The following is a 24,109-nucleotide window of genomic DNA, read 5'->3' on the forward strand; positions in this document are numbered from 1 at the left end:
TATTGTGGTGCTTGTTTAAATGTCATACCCTTACTAGGTAATTATTTAATATTGCCATATACTCCTGCCCGATGATGGCTGGGATAGGCTCCAGCACTCCCGCCACTCTTTTCAGGATAAGAGGTTGAGAAGATGGATGGATGGACTAAAGTAAGATACCCTAATACCTTATTAATTAAATAAGGACTGTAATTTGTTTCAATTTCAATTGCTCTGGTTTATGTAAATCTTATTAAAAACAAATTGATTAGCCATGCCGTGTCTTTTAAACACTGCTTTTGTAAGGTTACTTACCTTCATGTGGTTATATAGCACTGAATAATTGACTGTAATCAGACATGAATGTGATAATTGCTCAATTCCATATGTTATACCTCGAGTACATGGATATAGAAAGCCGAGACACTTCTGTTAGAACACTCTGTTTCTGTTAACAACTGCCCCCCTCACCTCCAAAAAAAACAACAACCCCCCCCAAAAAAAAAAAAAAAAAAATCTGTGGACAACATTGTTCAAGCATTTCGCCCATGGATAATGACCACTAAATACATTCCATATCAACAACAGAATGGATTCAACACAATAATAAATATGTTTACGGCAAAGGCCGGACCTAAAGCGAATCACGAACTATGTGGATTGAACTGTTGTGGGTTGTACACTTGGGATTACCTCATGCTGGACTGGTTTGAAGCGATTTTGGGGGCAACTGTGACTGAGACAATTTGTTTGAATTGAATTCCACAGTTAATGCATACATCATTCACTACCCTGTTGAACTTTATGAATTATCAGTTGTTTTTTTTTTTTTTGCGTATGAATGGCCTACATCAGTAAAGTTCTTGCTGATCCCCATTCCAGCCATGCCCATTACAGCTGAATTTTGGAAGCTGTAAATGTATACAATAAATAAAATATCATGCAGCATTCTTACAGGGAATCTAAACTTTATTTAGAGGTGGATATTTCATGTCTGTCTTTTGTGGCATACAGTAAAGCATTAAATATCAGGCTTAAGTGTGTGTCAAACAGGAAATGTTTGATGAGCCTACTTTTTGGAATATTACTGCCCTTTTATTCAGTTTTGAAAATGTGTCCTTTGCTGTTGACCCTAAACAACTCAACTTGACCTGTGCGAATGCATGAACACATATTTTTGCATGAATGCGGAAAATTCCTTGTGGGCAAGTTTGGCCACTTGGCATCCATCTAGGTAATTCCCTGAGAACATTGTTTTGGACTAACTTCATACCTATGTGATTATAGAGTGAACCATTATGTACCATTTTGTCCGCAATGTGATGTGACAGATTTATCGTCATGTAGTGGAGCCACTAGAACGAACACAAAGAGTTGGACCACAGTAAGGTAATTGGTCTGATGTTTATGGTATGATGTATTTGACTCATAGATTATCTTTCTAAGACTTAGGATTTCATAACCATGTTGTGAAGCAACATTGTCGTTCCTTCCCCTTGAACAAATAGTGTTGCTTGAACAATGTTTTTGTTTTAGAATCTTCATTAGATTAAAAATGTGATAATGACAGTCCTAAATAAGCATTTTTTCCCCAATTGTCCTAAATTTTCCAGCTTTTATAAATTTTATTTCTTTTTACATGACTAGTGTCAATATCATGGGTAGGTGTCTATCAGTTTTAGGCTGGAGTTACACTATATGGTTCAGGTGACACAAGCGGCACAATTCATTTTGCGGGCATTTACAATGAATGTCACTCCACTGAACAATGAAAAGCCTTAATCTGATAGGTCATGTCATATGCACTGTAGCTTGAAAATTTGAGGTTAATTCGATATCAGTTAACGGTGTTTTGGGAAGATTTTTATTGGCAATTACAAATATTTCATGGGCGGTGACATTTTGGCGAGTCACATGACCTACTTGCGCGGATGTGAATTATTCTGTTCGTAAACAATGAAATCATGGCTGATTTGAAGTGTAATCACATCCAGTACCACCACCATCGGACACGTGAAAATGCCTTAATGTATCAGTAAATTTTGCCACAATTTGTATAGAAATAATCAAAGGAAATCTCTGTGGCATATTCTGCCCAGTAAGAAAAATAAACATTTAAGGACCCAGTGGCTAGCGAAGTGTCGTCGCCCTGAGCCGTACGACATAAGTACAGGTGTATTTGCAGATTTATTTAAGACCAACACTTTTAGACTACAATAAGTCTCTGAATGGCACTTAATATAGCGCTGTGTCAGGCCACCGCTTACCTTTCCAGACACCGATCCATGAGGCCAGTACAAATTTGACAAAAACATTCAATGAAAGAAGGACAATGTAATAAGAGTGAGTAGACGATGCTGAACAAGGTATGTTTTAATTTTGGATTTGAAGGTAATGAGAGAGTCTAAATTTTGGAGGTCAGCTGGCTGAGAGTTTCAGAGCAGACTGGCTAAAAGCTCCACTCCCCATGATACCTGGGCAGGCAGGAAGAACAGCCAAATGGATGGAGGAAGAGGACCTGAGGGTGCAGCCTAGGGTTGGTGAGGTGGAGGAGGTCAGACAAAAATTAAGGAGTGATGTTGTGAATGGCCGTGAAGGTGTAAAGGAAGTTTGAAGTGGATCCTCTGTTTAACCATGAACCAATGAAGTTCCTGGAGGATGGGGTTAATATGATGGAAAGAGGCAGATTTCTAGAGCAATTGAAGCTTATGGGTGGACTTGTGTAGGAGAGTAAAGAGGAGAGAGTTGCAATCGTCAATACGGGTGGTGACCAGACTGAACCAGGTTTGTGGCAGATGGGAGGTGAGTATGCGGCAGAGTCAGATGATATTACGCAGGTAGAAATAAGATGACTGGGTTATTTTATTGACGTGTGAAGGTAATGAAAGTGTGCTGCGGTTTTGAGGATGACACACAACTAACATGAAAGGAAGGGGAGACTTATTTGGATAGAAAATCTGTCAATTTTGGATAATTTAGACATGGAGCCAGTTTGGAAATTTTCTGTTTTATCGGTCTTTAATTTCAGGCCTATGACTACTTGGCCTGCAAATGTGCTTCTAACCAGAGAACACGAATAATGTAGTGCATGCTGTTAAAAAGGTACAAGATGTACAGAAAAGCATAGATTGTCTAGCTATGACATGATGTTATTATTTGGTGTACAGAATTTGAGACTGCGAAATACTAAATGGTTAGAAATCATACTTAGGTTTAGTATGGTAATGATGACCATTTTAGTTTAAAAGACACTAAACTGAACTAATTGTGCCAAAATCTGGGCTAAAATCATATAGTCTGCTCTAGGCATTACAGACACGCTGTCATTTTTGGCAGTTTATCACTATCCCAACATTCTGTAAAAATAAATGTCAGTGTGACATGTTTCAGTGGTGCAAACTTTAACTTTTTAATTTTTTTAAATTGTGAGGTAGAAATTTTGTCTGCTTGCTTTTGAAGTCGAGTTAGCATAGTTTTTATTTACTCATTTATTTGCCATGCCCCTTCCTCAGCCCTCGTCTCGAGCCTAATGTATATGAATTCACAGTACTATTGAACATTGCTTGGGTCCTGCCTTTAGGCTCCGTCACACCATGACGTTCTGGTCAACGTTCTCTGAACATTTCAATCGTTCTATTTTTCAGCGTTCTCAAACGCGGATGACACATCTGGCGTGCGATTAACTTGTGTCTAACGCATGTCTTAACGTGTGTCTAACGCACGAGAAGCGTGTTACAGCAACCAAATAAGATACCCCTAAAAACCATTAGCGTGTGCTTACGTGTTACTGGCATGCGACGAGCGATTTGTCAACGTTAGACGAGCGTGTTGAGTGTGCGACTAAACGGGTGAATAACGACAGAATAGCGTTTGCTGGCGTGTAATTTTTACAGTGGAACGGGAACGAAAACATTGGAAATTTCATACTTACTTCAGTTGTTCTCGTGAGTTTGAACAGTCAGCATCATGCCGCCTAGACGAAAAAAAGGTTGGGTGCGGACTTCAGCAACTAGCGCTGCACGTAAGAATGCAAAGCATCGGTTTATATACCCATATGCATGGATGTTCGGGAAACGCTCAAATGACGCTCAATGGACGCCAAAGGACATTCGTTTGACTTTAGTTACACGCTGTGTGCGCTAGTCGTTCACTGCAACGCGAACGATTAAGTAACAACCAAGTAACGCTACAGTAACGAGTGACTAACGATAGCGAAACGCGTGAACGCTCAGCGAACGTTAGTAAAACGTTACACGAATGTTCTTGAACGTTCTGCAGCGTTTGAAATTAAACGTTGATGAATGCTGGTCTCTGTGAGAACTTTTGTGCATGTTCAAAACTTTTTTTCCGTACCGACGTTCTCCGCCAATTCCCAGCGATCATTGACGTTCACTAGCGTTCAAACAACGCTATCCTGGCGACCATGGGCGACTACCAACGTTTCCTCAAACGCTATAGAATGCTGACCAGAACGTCATGGTGTGACTGGGTCATTTGTGATTTAGATTGCAGAATGCCAGTGAGCTATCCTTCCCTGGCGGTTTCCATGTGTCTGTCTGATGGGGAGTACTCTTGTCAGTCATACATGGACAATCATGATTGCAGATTACCAGGGAATAATCAGTTTATCGTCATTACGTTGCTGTTCTCCACTCAACTCTAATTGGTTTGAATAGCCATTTATTTTAAAACTATATTCCAAGCCTCCCTTTTATGCAGAACATTTTTGATCAACCTTAGTTATGTTGTGCAGCCATACGTTTCCTGTTGCTCGTGCTCGGTCCCAAATAGACAATGCTGGAGGTGAAAGTAACATTTTAATCATTGATTTAGGGTTGCAGAGGTTAAACTTTTGACTTGCACTCTTTGGGTTTTTGTGTTGCACATGTGATTTTTATTTATTTATTATTTTGGGGAGCATGGGCGTGGAGCCGATTGATTGACTGGAAGAACAGGTTTCAGTTTGTAAACGGCATTTTTCATCAGTGTCGTTAAACAGATTAAAGCCCCATAAAAACGCACTCTTATGTTGAGATGCATGTTTTGGTATCAGTTTGCTTGTGACTGTTGTCTGTGTTAAATTGAATCTCTGACAATGCTGCAGAAGGAACATGCCGGTTCAGTCAAGCGCATAGGATCAAGGCTTCAGAGCATCCTTGATGGAATTGTCAATTTGGGATTTGGAGCTTTGGTTCCATAAAATGCAAATTTTAAAGTTGGCATAGCATTTTTCCTTTTGCAGAAGGCAAATGTTGTTTGAACAGGCTTACTTGTGGAGCAGGTTTAGGGTGGAGTCATGACTATGGTGCACAGTTAAATTCTGTCCCGGCTACAGATTACAGTTGACAACAAGGTCTTATTTGAAACTACTTATTACATAGTAATCAGACATCTGTTCTCTCTGGAAAGATATAGTGTATATATCTTTTTGGAAAAAAAAAGCTCTCTTCCAGAGTGCTATAATTTGTCACAATTTTATAACAGCCTTACAAACATCATTGGCCACTTCTACAGGAATAAATATTTCAAGTGTTTTTAGTAGCTCTTCTACAATGACGACTCAATATTTATCTTATCTGCTTTACTTCAAGGTTTCATGTATGCATGAAGGCTGCTGATACCATAAATACATCTATTGTATGGAATGTTAGAAAAGGCTTGATAAAGTGATATTACTCAAACGGGGAACAACAATCAGCCGGAGTAGGTATGACAAAAACTGACCCATTTATTATCATCATACAATGGGTTACATAACTTAACTTTAAGAATAAGTGTACTACAATAGAACATCCTTCCATCCATTTTCCTTGCCGCTTATCCTCACAAGGGTCACAGGGAGTGCTGGAGCCAATCCCAGCTGCCATAGGGCAGGAAGCGGGTTGTACCATGAACTGGTCGCCTGCCAATCGCAGAGGACATGGGGACAGACTACAGTCACACTCAAAATCACACACATGGGCAATTTAGAGTCTCCTATTAATGCATGTTTTTGGAATGGGGGACGAAACCGGAGTGCCTGGAGAAAACTCACGCAGACACGGGGATAAGATGCAAACTCCACACAGACAGTGCCATGATTCGAATTCCGGTCCTCAGAACTGTGAGCCCAACGCCCTAACCAGTTGGTCCACCGTGCCGCCACAATAAAATTATACAAAATAAAATTGAGGAAATCTTGAAAAATAACTAAACAGTAATAAGTAATATTAACTCTTACTTCTTGCCACTGTTGGCACCTTAGCATCCTGTTGTTGTGATTACTTGTGGTCTAGTTTGAAATGTCACAGCACTTTAACTTAGAAAAGGAGATTAGTCTTGCAACCTCTTCTGATGATTGAGTAATCGCCATTTAGTAAGTCAGCCATCAAAAAGTATTTCATTAATATCTGTTGGATGCCAAGATAAGGTGCATTCTTGGGTCAATGCTTTTTTTGTTCTTGAATATCAGTCAGCACAACGTTGAACAAAATTGTAGAAGAAAGTAACGCTTCATCCATGCACACTCCAAAAATGACACAACTTCACGGGACAGCATCATTCTGCTCAATGCAACATTGTAGTGAAAACTTTCAGTCAGAGGTTCTTCCATCCCCTAGAAAAAAACCCCTCTCTATATATAAATACATCAATTTTTTTTCACATAGTTGAACAAGGCCATTCCTTGGTGGGCCAAAATATCTCTTCGACAAATGATCACATCACTATTGCTTGAAATCTCGGGTTACCTTGTAAAGTTATTGCCCTCGTGACCTGACCTCAGCTAAGCGAAGGAAAATCTATGGTTGGATGTATTATTGCTTGTGGTGAATTATCAACACTCTCAAATAAATATTTTTGCATGCAGTTATTCAAAAGTAGAATTTTAAATCATAAATCTTTCATTTCTTTATTGGTCAATACTGTACTTCATGTCTCCTGGAGATGGTGCACCTTATTTGAAGTGCCATCATCATGAATTGTTGCATGCATTATGTTTTTTTTTTCATGATACGTACTCTGATTTCCACCAATACTTACGGTCATAAAAAGGCATCATAGAAATATACTTGTTATGCCATAAAACATATCCATTTATTCACTGAGAAATCACAGTTCTCTCTTCTTGAGTAAGGAGTTAATACAAAAATGCCAAACTGTCTCATTTGTCAGAAACGGTTACACGGGCGAGACTGCTGGCTCTTGTGAGCTGTATCAAGTATGTGCATGTATTAACTGCACTTGCCTGCCAGTTGGCTTCCTCTCAGTGCAAGTCGATTCTAGCTCTAAATTGGTTTCGGTTTCTGTATATTTCTTTCTTGGTGCATCAGGGATATTTTTGCTTTGGAAAGAAAAATGCGATGGAAAACAGAGAGATTTAGGTTTGTGATTCGTAAGGAATCAAGTTCATCAATGCAACCATTTTAGACCAATGGTTGATACATGAAAGAACAAGATGTTTTTTTTTTTTTTTACAGGGGTTTGCATTGATACGAATCTATCTATCTATCGATCTATCGATCTATCGATCGATCTATCTATCTAAACTTCTAATCTTTTAAAGAACAACCCCAAAAAATCAATTAACAATTAGAATTATAATAAGTAGAAATAGAAAAAAAAAACCCTAAATATTTAGCAAATTAAAATAATTTTGGTAATCCTAATTGATCTCTAAATAGGAAAATGTCAGTGTGCCACATCAGGTAGACATTTCATGTCAGACATTCAAGGGGGAAAATGAACATATCTGCTACTAATGCTGTGCACGTTTTGACCTCTTGGCCACTGTGGCGCAATGCATGCATGGATTGAGACAAAAAAAAAATTCAAGTGCACTATATATAATTTGATCACCAATCATTCCGGACACCACTGCAAAATTGCACAACCACAATATAGTCCATTAGATAGTGGTTAGTGAGTCATTTCAGACAAAACCCAAGATTCTATATCACCAACAATCTCGAAGTCTCACATGATCATGTGATCATATGTAATCTCACATAAACGTGGAAGAAGACATTCTTCCGGATATGCAGCGATGTTTCCCGAGTGTTCCCAAAAATTGCTGGAGCTCTCTCTCTCTCTCTAGCTCTCTCTCTCTCTAGCTCTCTCTCTCTCTCTCTCTCTCTCTAGCTCTCTCTCTCTCGCTTGCTCTCGCTCTCTCTCGCTCTCACTCTCTCGCTGTTTCGCTCTCTCACGCACACAGACGCTCAGCATTAACAGCTATGTGACTGTGAGTTGCTGCCAGGCAATAAATATGCTTACTGTCCTTATACAGACCCCCTTCAAGTTGTTCCACCCTATTACATATTGTTAGGTTCAGTTGGGTGTCACGCCACGAAGCCCCCCCCCCCCCCCCCCCCACGTGGTCTAATGACTATTCCATTTGGTCTCAAACGGAGCTGCCGTGGCCACTGGGGATAGTGTACATAACATTGTAAATGTATGGTTTTTAAATTTTTTTGGTCATCTTTTCACTAATGTAAATCAAGATTTCCAACCAAAATTAAAATCTTGAAATATTAAAAAAAAAAAAACTTGCTAAATTGTTTTATTTTCAAAACATCAACTAAAGTATAATTTCCTTTTTTCAATGTGGCTCTAATATATGATCATAAGCATCGTATGATTAAATTTTTTTTTTTTTAACCTTACAGCCATTTTTTCAGCTGGTGAAGCTAAGAAAACTCAGCCTGAGTGATAATGAGATCCAGAGAATTCCTCAAGAAATAGCTAACTTCATGCAACTGGTAGAGCTGGATGTATCGCGAAATGGTAAGTTGTGTAATGCAATTTTGATTATGTGATTGCATTATAGGACAGGACATTGTCACAACATTTTTTTAAGCTAAAAGCTATTGCTTAGGTACTGAATAATGCAAAGGGCTACCAATTTGATACACACTTTTTAAATAACAATTCTCCCATTCTGTGTTTTCCTACTTGTTTCCTCCCATGTTTTTGGGGGTCCTCAGCTTATCTTCTTTCTGCTTATCTTCATGAACACTGACCTTTGAACAATATTATTATCATTTTTTTCAATAGTGTCATTTTCAAATTTACATTACAAAAAAGGTACATGCAGCCCCCTGGCAAGTTGCAGTAATTTTAAATTATTTTTTTGTAGTAGTAGGAAGAAAAAGAAAGCAGACTCTTATTACTGGTGACCCAACATGAATAGACCTAAGGGCAATCCATGTGTTCCTTGGGCGTGTCTTGGGGGCATCGTGGGTGTATTGTTGTTGAACCCTGCTCGAGCATTGCCATTTACTTGTATGTTGCTTGCTTTACTTGATTTTCTCTTCCCGTGTTCAGATATTATGGAAATCCCAGAGACCATTTCACATTGCAAAGCCCTTCAAGTCGCAGATTTCAGTGGGAATCCATTAACAAGGTAATTTGACTGTAGTTTGAAGAAATGGCACATGAAAACCACATTATGTTGTTGTTGCTGTTGAATGAAGCATGACCACAGCAAGCGTTTTAGGTGTTCTTAGAACTGCTGGAGTAAAGTTGATAATGACAAAGCCTGACAAAAGCTCTAATGGTTTAGAAGAAATGGTAAGCAAGCTCATTTAGAGAGGGAGAAAATATGTAAATAATAGCCCATTAGACCAAAGTGAATGGGTTTTATTGCCTCATACGAGATACCACTTTTTTGTTGGTGCTTCATGTACTAAACTAGGCGCACATACCAGAATAATACTGAATATTTAATATTTTGGATCTCGCAATGTTCTTCCAGGCTACCTGAAAGCTTTCCAGAGCTCCGGAATCTCACATGCCTTTCCATCAATGACATCTCATTGCAAGTCCTACCAGATAACATTGGAAAGTAAGTCACTGCACCATTTTGTCACATTCACTTTGACATAGTGAGCACAATTCTGTAGCAAGAGTAAGAAAATGTATTTTAAAAATTCTTTTCCCCTATTTTAATTTTTTTTTTTTTTGCATTCTTAGACATAATACAGATGCTCCTCACTCCAAATTACTTGTATTTTACCACATTCTTAGGAATGTACTGTATATTCGCAAACTTCACAGCAATGTACCCGGTAGTTTGAATTTCATTTGTAGTTGTATAACCTTTCCTTCATTATTTTGTCTTGTAAAAGTAAAAGGTCTGTCAGATGTCACATAATCAGCATGCTGTGAAAAGGCCCGTCTGCCAACATCCTTGGTCCTATCAAGTTATAATAAGATTGAATAACACAACTATGCATTCTTGGGTCAAATTGCCAGAAGGGATGTTTTAATGGAAATGTGGAGTTTTAAGTGAAATAGAGTTTAGGCTCTTAGAGGGTGGATTTGGCGATAAAATCCAAGCACCTCTGTAGAGAATGATATCCTGATTTTCTTTTCCAGATGCCCTCATTCACCCCTTCTGTACCTTTTTATTTCCCTGCTCTTTATATTGTGGAAGCTCTAATTCTGAACAAAAGCTCTTCTATGACCAGTTTGTACAGACATGGACATTTTTTTTTCCATTTTGAAAATAGTAATAGAATGTCAAACTGTCACAACCAAAACCTTTCCTACCTTTACAGAAAATGTATATGTAAAATGGTCATATCTTTAACTGTCATACCAGTGTAAAAATACATTATCCAATGGTATTCGTAAAATTTGATGACAATCTGTGTGCCTCATACATCTCAATTTGCACAGACAAATGTAAACATAAGTTGACCTCTGTTAATTATTAGATAATAAAACATGCCACCATAACTTTGATAACAGGTAACTGTATGTACGGTGCCACTATAGGCTTAATGCTTTGAATTTTACTACATACTTCACAAACAGTTGTGTAGACAGGTCATTACTTTACTTACATAACTGTACCCACTCACGGTGTTACATTGAAACTAAAATTATCACACCGCAGCAAACATGGCAGAATTAGCAAATAATAAACCAAATAAAAGAACAACTTACAAAACAATTGACACAAAACATGCACTTTAAATGCTCCGCAAAGCATGCTGGGAGCATATAAATAGCATTTAAACTCCATGTGTTTGTGTCAAATATTTCGTGAGTCATATCTCCAATGCAATTGTTACTCACTGCCTCGTGAGCGCCACCATATGGTAGCTTACATACATGCTAAAACTCGTGTTGGCATGCATGCTAACTATAATCAGTGTGTTCAATTATATTACATTGGACAAGTCACACAACAATTGCGCACAAGAGGTAGGCTTTCCATTTTGGAGAAAATTCCAAACTTTTAAGTGTATCTTCTGGTTGCAAAAAATATGGTACATGTCATACATGGGTATATTAATGCTGCAGCCATTATTTCTGGATTTTTGTTATTCGTGAGGTCATGCACGTCACCCCTGCGAATAACGGGAGCACTGCATTGCATAATGCATGATGATGATTTGAGCTCAAAAGTTTTGTGTCTGTGAATTTTGGTCAAGTTCAGATTTATTTTTAACAAACTCAGGGGCATTTAAAGTTAGGGCCTCTACTATATTTGAATTGTAATGAAATATATAACTCGGTACTTTGAATAACTAATGTTGTCATTAATTGAACAACTATTTATTTATTTTTTGCTCGTTTTGACTCTGCTAAGCCAAACATGCTGTATATTTGAATTGAGTCGTTTACGCACGTAAGGCACATTGAGCAAACAAAACTGTAGTCCGTAGGTCAAGAATACATAGTGTGACATAATACTATACATTTCAGATTGGCAAATGTTTAATGGATTTAAAACAGTATTTAGGAAAAATTATAGTGCCGTATAGTAATTTGCTAAAACATACAAATACACCCAACGTGATATAATTTAATTGCATTTAAAGCCCAAGTGTCATCCCTATAAACATTGTAAAATACATCTAACATTATTCACTTCAATGTCTATACGAAAAAATAAATGTGAGCGCAAAGCGCGTCATCCATGCGCAAAGTTGCAGAAGTGTCATTCTACGATATCCAAGTGGTCGCCATATTGGCTGCATCCTCCGTCTGTGACATCACCTGGACATTTGCCAATGAAAACATGCGGTGCACCCTTACTACGGGAGACAAACGCGCCCCTTCTGACACGGAACCTCTCTTCGAAAAGGAGAACACCACACAACCGAGTGAAGTTACCGGGGGAATATTACACTATTCTTTCGAGCCCTCTGGGCAATATTGCACTATTGTTTCGAGCCATATTCAGATGATATGGGATCACGGCCAAACTGCATCCCCGTCTGATCCACTTCCGTGGCGGAGATGAGCGTGGCTTATGACGGAGCTGGGCTGTGCTGCTTTAGGGGGTTGTTCATAGATTGCACAGTACGCGATGAACAACCGATGAGCCGGGGCGATTTACTGCGCGCATGCGACTGAGTGAGGCATTCTCGGCTGGGTTCTTCAGAGCCACCCCAGTCCGCAAAGCCCGACTCGCAGCCTTCGCAGAAGCCGTGACTGCCAAACGCGGCGCCTCAGCCGCTGTGGCTGATTTTCGGCGCCGAGGTGGCATATAATTGAGCCGAGCCGTGCTGCTTTAGGGGGTTGTTCATAGTCGCCGCAGTACGCGATGAACGTCACCATTGAGCCCGGGCGCTTTACTGTGCGGACGCGGCTGAGTGAGGCATTCTTGGCTGAGTTCTTCAGAGCTGCTGCCGTCCACGAGCCCGAAGCGCAGCCTTCGCTGGCGAAGCAACGCAGGAGTCCGACACCGTCTGAGGCCACATCGACATATTTCGTACGCAGGTCTTTTGTTACGTTATGAGAGACTGATTACGTGGTCCGCCCCAAACTATTATTTTTTTAGTAGCTGTATACACACCTACCTGTTCTTTGGAACCCACAAAGCTCTCGTCCTCTGCACCCGTGCAATCCATTTTTCACGACGAACTGGGTCTCTTGCAAACTTATGAAGGGTAAATCCATTCTCCCGAGTGTTCAAGCAATGTCCAGCAATGCAACGAGCCGGCATTTTGGCTAACACGAAGGAACAACGAGCTACCTTCCCGGAGGTAAAACTAAAGGAAACAAACGAGTCCACTTGGAGGCGCCTCTGTCCTTTACGTCACTTCCTGCTTCTTCTCGAAAACAAATCCCTCGCAAAATGCATGGGCCCATATTGGCTGCCATTTTTCAATAATAACATACTAAAAACCATCCACTTCATGACAGTAGCCCTTTAATTAGATATTGAATCTAAAAAAAAAGACCCTTTTTTCTATTGACTTACCGAGAATATGTGGTTGTGCAGGATTACAGCAATAAAATACAGCACTCAGTTTCGTGTCAGGTCATCTCACTGCACCTTGTTCCTCATGGTATGGCTTATGTGCCCACAATATGTCCCATATCTCTTGGATTGTGTAACACTGTGTGTCGAGTGCTGCTCATCATCAAGAGGCATGGCTAATGGAAACAACATATTTTTAACTTTCTCAAAAGGATAAGACTGATGTTATCAGGGAGTTTCACCTGATGAATTATCTCTGCCACAAACATGAAGACTTTGTTTGAATCATAATGCTGTTGGGTTAATATGTCATCGCAAAACAAATCTCATTGATCAAACCTGACTTAATTAACATCTAATTCATATGTGAGTCTAAAAGTGCTTTGATTCCTGTTATTACTACAAATGGATTTTCAGCAATAAAATTTGCTACCAGAGTAAGCAGTATAGCAACTTATGATGGTGTAATATTCAGAGTGGTATCGTAAAATGGGCAAACGGCAGTAACAATTTTTGTTTGAATGAAATCATAGGGGAAACTCTGTCTTAAAATTTGTACAAAACCAAAAAGTGTGTGCTGCTAAATAGACATGCAGTATACTTGGCTGTGAATGTTATCTTCTTGTGCTCCCACTAACTGGCTGAAAACAAGCAAGCAACTGTTGTTACTTGTTACCAAAGGTAGTGTTCTATTTATTCATTCATTCATTCATACATTGTAAATTGCATTTGTGTGACAGTTAACACTGTGATTCACATCAACAAGGGGACTTTTACTATACCTTCCTCATTCCTCATTAAAGTTCAACAGGGGTTTAAAGTGTGGTTTATTGAGAAATTACTAGAAATTATACCGTCACCATAACATTCAAATGAAAGTTTTTTTTTTTATTTATTTTTTTTATTTTATATTTTTACATTTTAAATTTTACTTTTTCAGGTACCATCTGAATAGAAAGACAACAACCCAGAGGTTTAAAATTCATTTTTAATCCAATAAGAGCTGTTTTTCTTCATTCATTGCTTTTTGTTGGGCAGCAACGATTTAAAACAACTGTAAAATGATCATTAAAGCTGCAATTTTCTCTCTGCTCAATCAAGCAAAGCAAGTCAAGTGGCCATCACCTACTCTTATAAAAATTGGTTTCAGCACACTACCTTTGAATCTCTCTCCAAGGCAGCACTAAGATGAACTTTGTGCGGTTTTGAGCGAAGGTTTGCCATTGTAAAAAGTGTCCATTAATCGAATACATGACGTACAGTATATAAACACTGTCCAAAGATAAACACTGTACTCAACTTCGCTCTTGCGATAGCAGATGAGACATTTTGCGCTTTGTTTAAGCGGATCGCCTGTTTAGGCTGCTACTATTTGTGATAAGATGGGACACACCTCTTTAATGCTTCCTGTTCCTTACATCAAGATAGCAAAGAGGTCTTTTATGATTGTTTGCAGCTCTCGTAATTCCTCCTGTCTTTGTGTTAAAAGTACTTTGAGTGTTTATGTGTGCTGTGGAAATTTGAAGGTGTTACGTAAACATTGCCTTGTCATTGCAGCCTTTCCAATTTAGTATCCCTAGAACTCCGAGAAAATCTGTTGACATTCCTCCCAGAGTGAGTGTTCAATCCATTTTGCAATTCAACTTTTTGGTATTTTTTTTTTTTTTAAACTGTTTTAAATCCTCTCTAAATCATGTATTCTCCTTATATCCTCAGTTCACTGTCGTTGCTTCACAGACTGGAAGAACTTGACTTGGGGAATAATGAATTATATAATTTGGTAAGTTTCTTTGTGGATTCTGGGAAATCTTTACTCTCTGACACAGAACTTTTCCATATTTCCTTGCTGTCATCACGTCGGAGTAGATTAGAATTCCTTAAGAACAGTTTCCCGTCTTATCACACAGATGGGAGCGGGCCATCTGCTTCCATCTTGGTTTTAGGGTGTAATCTTATGTGAGGGAACAAAATCCTGTGATTGTGAGTGATTTACTAGCACAAGAGGCAAAAGTAAGCTGCAGTGACGCGGCTGTCGTGTTGCATTTTTGTTTGTGTGCCGAAATCCACAGACAACCTTTTATATTGTCCAAAAATGCAACAATAGCAATATTGCTTCAATAGTTGACATAATTAATATCAAGTAAATATTGTGACCTGATGACTATAAAACACTTGTTTTTTTGTCAATTTATTCTTTTGCTCGCTCATTGCATTGTGACATTCTTCCCCCCCCACACAGCCAGACACAATAGGCTGTCTTGTCAGTTTAAAGGATTTGTGGCTGGATGGAAACCAGTTGGCCGAAATACCCGCGGTAAGCTCATCATTCCATTTATGTCCAGTTCTTGACTCTTTTTCTTTTTCCCCTTTTGCATTCGCATTTTTAAAAAAATAAAGTTACTTTAAAAATGTCTTCAATCTGAGTTGCGGAATTGTTTTACAGTCACCTGTAGCTTTAGTGTTATTTTTTACGTGTGCAGTGGGGAGTGCAGGAGTATAAAGAGGCCTTTATAACCTAACATTTTGAAACATTCTGAGTTTCAGAGAGTCTCAGCCTTTCATTGAATTTAAAATTTAGTGGGGTTTTTTTGGATTGTGAAAAATTATTCAAAACATCCATTTGTGCAAATGAAGATCTATGCTATATCCAGTTAAGTACTGCAACTAAACACTTCGACCACTATTTTCGTCAATACTGTATTTCTTTTTTGACTTGCACAGCAATTATAACTGTGACAAACTTACTTAAATATTACCTGTGTATTTAAGTTTTGTGATGGCAATGTATAATTTAGACAACCCATTAATTCAGTTTTAAATATTGAAAAATAATCAGGTCCACAGCCTGTTGGAATGAATTGTGAGGACGTCCGAGGGTCCTTTGTAATTGCTCAAATTAACTACATTTATGTGAGTTTACTGGAATGAGCGGTGGTCTCATTCGAAAAAACTTCATCTTAAATGTTGCTGTTGTGTTTTTTTTTTTAAATCTCAGGAGATGGGCAGCCTGAAGAGCCTATTATGTTTGGATGTGTCTGAAAATAAACTGGAGCGACTTCCCATGGAGCTGGGAGGCCTGTCGGCATTGACTGACTTGCTGGTGTCGCAGAACCTCATTGATGCTTTACCGGAAAGCATTGGTAAAGTTCTGTAGTTTGAACAACTCTGCCAACTTCTGCTCCTCTCGACTTTTTTTTTTTTTACAAATACTTCCTCACTTTTTGTCTTTTCCCGCAGGAAAACTACGCAATCTATCTATCCTGAAAGCCGATCAGAATAGGCTGACGTATCTGCCGGAGAGCATCGGCAACTGTGAAAGTCTTACTGAGCTTGTGCTTACAGAGAATCAAATACAGGTTTGTTTGAAACGTAATACTGTATTTGCTGATGTATAATGAAAGCCCTGTTTGTACTACTTCTTCTTTTCCTTTTAGCTTGTCCTGTTAGGGGTCGCCACAGCGCGTCATAGATGAATGCATATTTGTTTGGCACAGTTTTATGCCTGATGCCCTTCCTATAGCTTTAAAAAAAAGGCCTATAATGATCATGCTTTCAGTGAAAGGCAAAGAGATATTTATCTTGCATTGCTGTTTTCTACTGTGTCGCTTTTGTTTGTTGCACATTGAGTAGAGTGAAAGAACATTTATACTAAACTGTTAAGCAACGATGCAGTTGATTCACTTATCAAATAACAAAGCTATAAAGCCTACAAGATGTTAAGATGCACTCAGGATGTGGTCGGGTTATAAGCATCTAATTGTATTATTTGTTGTTCCTACAGCGCTTACCAAGAAGCGTAGGGAAATTGAAGCGGCTTTCCAACTTCAACTGTGACCGAAACCTCCTAACGTCATTGCCCAAAGAGGTTTGTCTTCAAGCATAAACTATCAATCCACTAACACTAGCTATCAACTATCAATCAGCATCATCCTATTTATTTTATCCTTCAGAGTTGGCAGGAATAGCTGACAGAATAAATGTGTGAAAATATTTTTTTTTAATGCAGGCAAATGTATTACATTGTAAAACCCAGTGTTGCATTCAGGAGCGGTTTCTGAAACGGGTCATATGGTCTTTTTCTGGGAGGTGGAACTATGTACTATGTACTGTATCTAGCTCTATGTAAGGGCCTCCTCTGGACATCGTACAATGGTCTTGTGTCTTAATGAGCCGAAGCTTGGAGAAGCATAATGGCACACTTGGCATCGACAATGATGTCATTGTCATTGTTTTCTCAAAGTGGTTGTTGCACGACATCAACACTTGCATTGTAACCATGTTGCACAGCATCGATGTGTTTAGCTAAGATACTTGAATGTTGGTCAACATTTATGGATCCTATCGATTATTAGTTTTTCTATCACTGGCTTTCAACTGAATAAAACAGTTTGCCAGAATGTTTGTCTTTGTCACTAATCTACTTTGTTGAAGCATTTTACTCACGTTTAACCTTTTAACACGATGCAGTGCATTTGAGCAGATTAATAGATTACTTGTCAGCTTAGATGGCTCATCAACTGCAGGCCTAATTGTTCCTAATTTTAGGTCGCACACGTTATATCAACTTTTAACTGGACGAGAGCAACGTTGGCATTTCTGGGACAAAGCGTTCAAATGCTCCAAAGAGATTTTCTCCCTTATTTCTTATTTGGATTAAAACCATATTTTGTATCCATTATTCTCTTTTCTTTAAACCTGTCCTGTTCAAATGCATGTCTTTCCAGAATGTTGGGCCTGTATGCCTTTTTGCTGGAACACTTTCTGTAAATAATTGAATCTCCAAAAGGAGGCCGCTGCAAATAAAATTTGGGAACCACTTGTATATATAAAGTATATAGGGCCTCTATCAAACTTATTAATGAATGATCACCATATCATATGGATGCATACACACACGTATGGGGCGGGCGGGGACTCACCGAGCCCATCCAGCAGGGAGACGCCACTGACCACCCAGTGAGGTCCCGAGCCTGACCCCTTTTACACAACCAAAGACTCTGTTGATTTGATTCCTAGTATGGTGAATTAATTGAATCTTATTGTTTATGTTCTCCAGATTGGAGGCTGTAGTGGGCTGAATGTCTTCTGTGTGCGAGAGAACCGACTGACGAGGATACCACCGGAGCTGTCGCAAGCCACAGACCTGCACGTGCTTGATGTTTCGGGAAATAGGTCTGTTTTTTCATTAGTATGGTAGTGGTGGTTTAGCATCCTTTCAGTGTCTCTCAACACTTCAAGTAGACATTAGAGACCGTTGTGATTAATGACAAATAGTGATCTTTGGTAGAGTGCACTTTATGGCTGCTGTCAATTCATCTTCACCAACATTCATACACAAAAATAGCCTCCACCAAGCATTAATCCTGCATTATACAATGAGCTGCCTTTTCGTATAAGGTATACTGTATGGATAATTGTGTTAAGACAGACTTCTTAGTTAATCTATAATTTAATCAGTTGATAAATCAGGTTGAGAAGATGCCTTAGTTCGGCTTGAATCTTCAAAGGGAACACCAAGTCATGTTCATCCATATTTTCGCTTCCTGTATTTGTATTTACTGTTACTATCATTCAGTTTTTATTGTGATTATTAATTATAACAACACTTTTGTCCATAGCATGTACACCTAAAGCACGGTACACGGGTATTGTATCTATATTTAACGTCTCCTAAAATGTGAGTGACTCCACATATTAATTGGGGGGAAAAAAAAATCCAAAGTTTGTGATTCTAAATATTAGACCATTTAGCGTTTATGGTAGTCGGCTGAGCAAATCAGAAGAAAATCACTTTGCGGATTCCTGGTAGAAATTACTGACTCCAATTTAAACAACACTGCATACATATTTCATACATCACATTACAGATACACATCCAGCTCTTCTCATAAAATGTATTTGCATTACACTTAGTAGTGCAACTGCAACAGCTCCACAAAATATCAACAGAGGGTACAGTACATTGGGAAGTTCAGTCTTGGTAGCCTTTCTTTGTTCTCTTTTTACCTCTACCATGCCACTCCAGAGGAAAACAACTCAGAACACTTTCAGTTACATCTAAGAAATTTTGACTGGAAGTGAAGGATATTGCTGAAACTTGGCCTTATTGCCGGTGTGTTTGCCTGCTTGAGTTAGTAGCCTGCACTTATCTTTTAATTGCAGCAAGAATATACTTTATGATGTCTTTGTTTTGCTAAAGTTGTGCTGTGTATTTTCACCAGGCTCGCCCACTTGCCCATGTCTCTGACCACGCTTCGCCTGAAGGCTTTATGGCTGTCGGAAAATCAGTCGCAGCCCCTCCTCACCTTTCAGACCGATGAGGACCCTGATCTGGGCGAGAAGGTTCTGACGTGTGTGCTCTTGCCTCAACAGCCTTTTGAGTCTGACAACAAAGGTACACACAGTTCTTGCCAAGTGGCTTGGATCGGTTTACACCTTTTCCCCAGACATTAGTTTTGCTTAAATTCTATGTTCTTATGGCTAGCAGAATTGTACAATCCCTTACAATCTGCAAGTGACCCTTACAAAAGTTTCAGGTCACCCTTCAAAACTTAGTGCAAAGGAAAAATTGCGACCACTGCTGTTCTCCTCAGTTAGCATTTTGGGGCGCCATAATTATTTTATTGAACCACAAACAACATGGCGTGATTGTCAAGGAAAAAACGGCTTGCCCTCACTGCTGTGGATGTGTTATAATACTACGAAGAGAGGGAATGGGCAAGAAATAAAGGATATTTGAGAAATTATCATTTATTGTCCGCCCTCGTGCATTTCGGTGGCAGAAACACTTTTGGCTCCACTCTAAACTTGGAGCCACAGGTATTTTCATTTATTTATATATACAGTATATGAAGAGTTCAGACGCAAAAGCAGTTATGTCCATTTTTGTTGTTTCTGTACATTCTTTGATATATATATATATATATATATATATATATATATATATATATATAAAATGCACATTTTTGTTACAGCTTGACAAACTGGCTCGATCTCGCAGAATACCAATAAACTTAATTTTGTTTCATTTTCCCAATAATACTACAACCATATTCACTTCTAGTTGCAATTTTATTCTTTCAAATTGACAACTAATTTTTTTAAACGTTCTGACTTAACTCTCTTCATATTATGACTTCCTGACATCTTGAAATGTTCAGACTATAGTTAATTTTACAACTTTTCTCCATTACAGTTTTGCTCGTAAAAAATATTTGAATATATGTCATGAATGAATTCTATTCAGTTTCTTTTAATCTTAAACTACTGTTCTTTGTTCTTTAATTTTGTTTTATGATGTCTTGTTGTAGCTTTTCATTACTCCTGTTGTCCCTTTCTCCTGCTCAAATTAGAGCTTGTAACTCTTTTGGTAATTGGAAATTTGTTATATTAATAACTTTTTCTCAGGATAGAAGAAGTGACTGAACTTTTTCCTTGTCTGTTACTACTTGATCCTCACAATATTGATGTTCTTATAATATCCCAACTTTTGTCACGATACTGCTACTTCATTCTTGTAGCATTACCTTTTTGTTCTTTTTTTCCTTGTTTTTCTTCCATACACCACTGCCTGACTTGTATGGTTTCCTCTCTGTGTACATTTGAGCAATCTCCTCTGTCATGTTTCTGTGATCTAAAATGTAGACGCCAAGTACTTGTTCTTCCCCTCTGAGCCTTCCCGGTAGAATCTGTTGATCATGAGTGTATCCTGTGTAGGATGTAAGGGATCACAGCGTGCGCTTTCCCTTGCGGCCTTCCTTGGCGATGTTACTTCGAATTGCGGTAGATTGGACAACTAAAGAGGCTTAGCAGCAGCTGGCTTGCTTCCATTTAAAGCTCGCACGCTCGATGGAGAGATACGCCTCAATGGTGATTCTTTTGCTGCTGGGTACAACAGCTGAAATGCATCTTAATGCATCCGCTCGGTGGTTCAAGTTTTTGAAGCGATTGGCACTTCCTGAAGAGGAACGTATCACGTGTGAGATGATGTTTGAGACATGACTACATAATCAGGCCAATGAAGTGAGGCGAAAGCTGAGGGTGGAGAGCAGGGAAGATTGCGTCACTGTAAGGTTGTTACTAAGCCGGGATTTGAAACTGTGATCTGGCGGTTTTTTTGCGTTGTCTTATGAAGAGCGACAGCTTTCATATGATGAGTTTGCAAAGAGCCAACATATGTGTATCAATTTTAATTTGCTCGCTCTAGTCTCAATGTCACTCTTATATGAATGTTGTTGTCTCTCATCACTAACCGACCGCAGGCTCAGATAATCTCGCCCGCTTCGGAGCCCTAGAGAGCCTGGTGAATGACATGGCAGATGACACGTGGGACAACAAAGCCATGAACAGGATCAGTGCCATTCACTTCCTGGATGATGACGAGGAGGAAGATGATGAAAAGGTAAAAGTTTTGAACTCAACAGCAAAATATGGACAAAGAATATTTTATATAACTGTGACACAGCCAGGCTCTCTTTAAATGCAAATGAGTCCTTCTGTGTGCTGTCCTTCAATGTGGTAACAATAGATGACTTTATTTGCTGATTTAAAATCGAAGCATATTATAAATTAACTGGCAAAAATATCAGAGGAAAAATGCAAAAAGGTATAAAGTCATACAATTACAAGCACAAAAATAATTTTATATGAACAAATACTTTAAAGTAAAAAAAAGTTCAATATTAAGAGATTGAAGTCATTTTTCGAGCATGAAATTACAATGTTTGTAATATTTAAATGTTATGATTCTACACCTTTTTCTAATCACATTATTCTTAAAAAGTGACCTTTTTTCCCCCCATTAAGACTTGCAAAAAAATTCAACATTTTTTTTTGTCATGGCATTAATTTATTTTCACACTAATGCCACTCTATCCTCTGAATATTGTGACTGTACGGTCTGTGTACTGTGATTTAATGACTTGTGCCTGGAATATTGCAATTTTATTCTTGCAACATTATTTTGTACATCACTTTTTTTTTCTCTTAACATTGCAACTTTTTCATGAAAAAACTAGCACTTTTCTAATATTCGCTGTTTTTTGTAACATTTCCTCATAATGTTAAGAAGTTTTTTTCCCCTCATTATTTTCCATACCGCCTCATTAAGGTCGTGGGCATGCTGGCGCTTATCTCAGATGACTCTGGGCGAGAGACCTGAACTGGTCGCCAGGCAATCGCAGGGCACATATAGACAAACATCCATTCACATTCACATCTCCAGGCAATTTAGAGTCTTTTATTAACCTACGGTGCATCTTTGTGGAATGTGGGGGGGAAACCGGAGTACCCGGAGAAAACCCACCCAGAAACAGGGAGAACATTTGATTTGAATCCCAGGTACTCAGAACTGTGAGGCATGCTACTACTTTTTTTTACTACTGCTATAATCATTACTTTATTCTCATGATGTTGTGATTATATTTAGTTTTTGTCAGGAAAATGTTGTTTTAGAACTGCCACTCTTGTAAGGTCAACTTTTAAAATTGTACAGTAGTGTATTTCCCACTCATCTTTTTTTTTTTTTTTTTTATAAACTATTTTTTCATACTTGATTGTTCTACGGTACATGCAAATGGAAGTGGTCGCAGTCAAACTGGCTTTTGCACTGGCCACTGCAGGTGCCTCAGCACCACTTAATGTTGACCACGAGTGGTGCGTATACATCATTAACACAAGTATGCTTCCTGCTCCCAGGGAACGCTACTGCGCCGCGCCACTCCCCACCCGGGCGAGCTGAAAACGATGAAGAAAGCGGCAGAGAACCTCCGCAATGACCTGAATGCTGCCAAAGCCCTGGACTCCAACAAGAACGAGGTCAATAATCTGGCAGACAATGTGACCACGTCTGTGTGACCTATAATTTTACCTTTTCGGATTTATGTTTTTACCTCCTGTGTCTCACCATGTCGTCCCGCACAATCCGGCAACCCCTTTTATTTTATTTTATTTTTTTAAAATCTGCCTTTAACCCGACAAACCCTGCTGTGGCCTTCCCGTCCTGTGATTGAACCCTGGAACTCCTGTCAAGCTTCATCCTCCCTCAGGGCTGCTGTGCCTTCCTGTTTTTATTTCACATCCACAGCAATAATGCTCATATGAAATTATGTTTTAAAAACTTTTTAAAATGCTTTTTTTTTTTTTTTTTTAAGAAACAAAAACACTAGGTAGTTGCACTATTATTTCAAGTCTCTTTAATACAGTTTTAAATATGTATTTCTTCTATATTTTTAAACACTGGGTAAATTTGTCTTTCATTTCTGGGCATATAAAAGCAGTATGTTTTGATCTACTGATTAAATATCGTTGTATAGTCTCATGTGAATACTTTTATACATTTTTGGCAGCTCCAATGTAAATAGAAATGTATAGCAAATTTTAAAGGTTTATTTTTCTTTCCTTTTTGAACTTGGTACTTTTTTGTTCTTTACAAATCAAAAGGAGCAAAATCTCATTCACGCATGTCTTATTCAGTCCATTGAAATGTCATTGAGTACGATGGCCTTGAAGCCATTTTTTTTGGTAAATGTTTGAACAACTGCAAGTAATTTGAGTTCCGCAATGTCAAAATACAATTCACTGCTTTGTAATGTTTATCAAAGTAGATGCCAAACTATAGCTGTTCCTTTTTCTGCTTTTTCGAGAGTACTCTTTGCTCACAAACAGTGGAGGGTTGATCCAACTGTTGTTTGACCCACAAGGAACCAACATTGGCGCCCTTTAAAAATATTTTGGAAATTCCTCCAAAATGCACTTGTCAACCTCCCTCCAATCACTTTCTTTTATAGGACACATAATACGTAGTGTATAATTTGTGGACCAGGTTCATCAAGTGTTTGATTATTTTATTTTGTTTTAATTATTTCCAGATCGAACTGCACAAACTCAAATCTTAAAGAGATTCTTGAAGCTTCAGCTCCAAATGGCTTTTAACCA

At 38.6% G+C, this 24,109-nt stretch overlaps 1 protein-coding gene across 1 annotated transcript in view; it reads left to right on the forward strand.

The window, feature by feature from the left end:
* Positions 1–23,318, forward strand: part of lrrc1 (leucine rich repeat containing 1) — a 28,786-nt gene extending 5,468 nt beyond the window's left edge. The window contains exons 2-14 of the mRNA XM_061837733.1: positions 8,622–8,739; positions 9,280–9,358; positions 9,710–9,799; positions 14,732–14,788; positions 14,891–14,954; positions 15,414–15,488; positions 16,170–16,314; positions 16,412–16,530; positions 16,956–17,039; positions 18,231–18,346; positions 19,396–19,568; positions 21,436–21,575; positions 22,871–23,318. Of these exons, the coding sequence (XP_061693717.1) occupies positions 8,622–8,739; positions 9,280–9,358; positions 9,710–9,799; positions 14,732–14,788; positions 14,891–14,954; positions 15,414–15,488; positions 16,170–16,314; positions 16,412–16,530; positions 16,956–17,039; positions 18,231–18,346; positions 19,396–19,568; positions 21,436–21,575; positions 22,871–23,029 (1,419 nt within the window). The 3' untranslated portion in view covers positions 23,030–23,318. The remainder of the gene's footprint in view (positions 1–8,621; positions 8,740–9,279; positions 9,359–9,709; positions 9,800–14,731; positions 14,789–14,890; positions 14,955–15,413; positions 15,489–16,169; positions 16,315–16,411; positions 16,531–16,955; positions 17,040–18,230; positions 18,347–19,395; positions 19,569–21,435; positions 21,576–22,870) is intronic.
* The last annotated feature ends 791 nt before the right edge of the window (positions 23,319–24,109 follow it).

The sequence above is a fragment of the Syngnathoides biaculeatus genome, chromosome 12 (assembly GCF_019802595.1).
Source record: "Syngnathoides biaculeatus isolate LvHL_M chromosome 12, ASM1980259v1, whole genome shotgun sequence".
Lineage (NCBI taxonomy): Eukaryota > Metazoa > Chordata > Actinopteri > Syngnathiformes > Syngnathidae > Syngnathoides > Syngnathoides biaculeatus.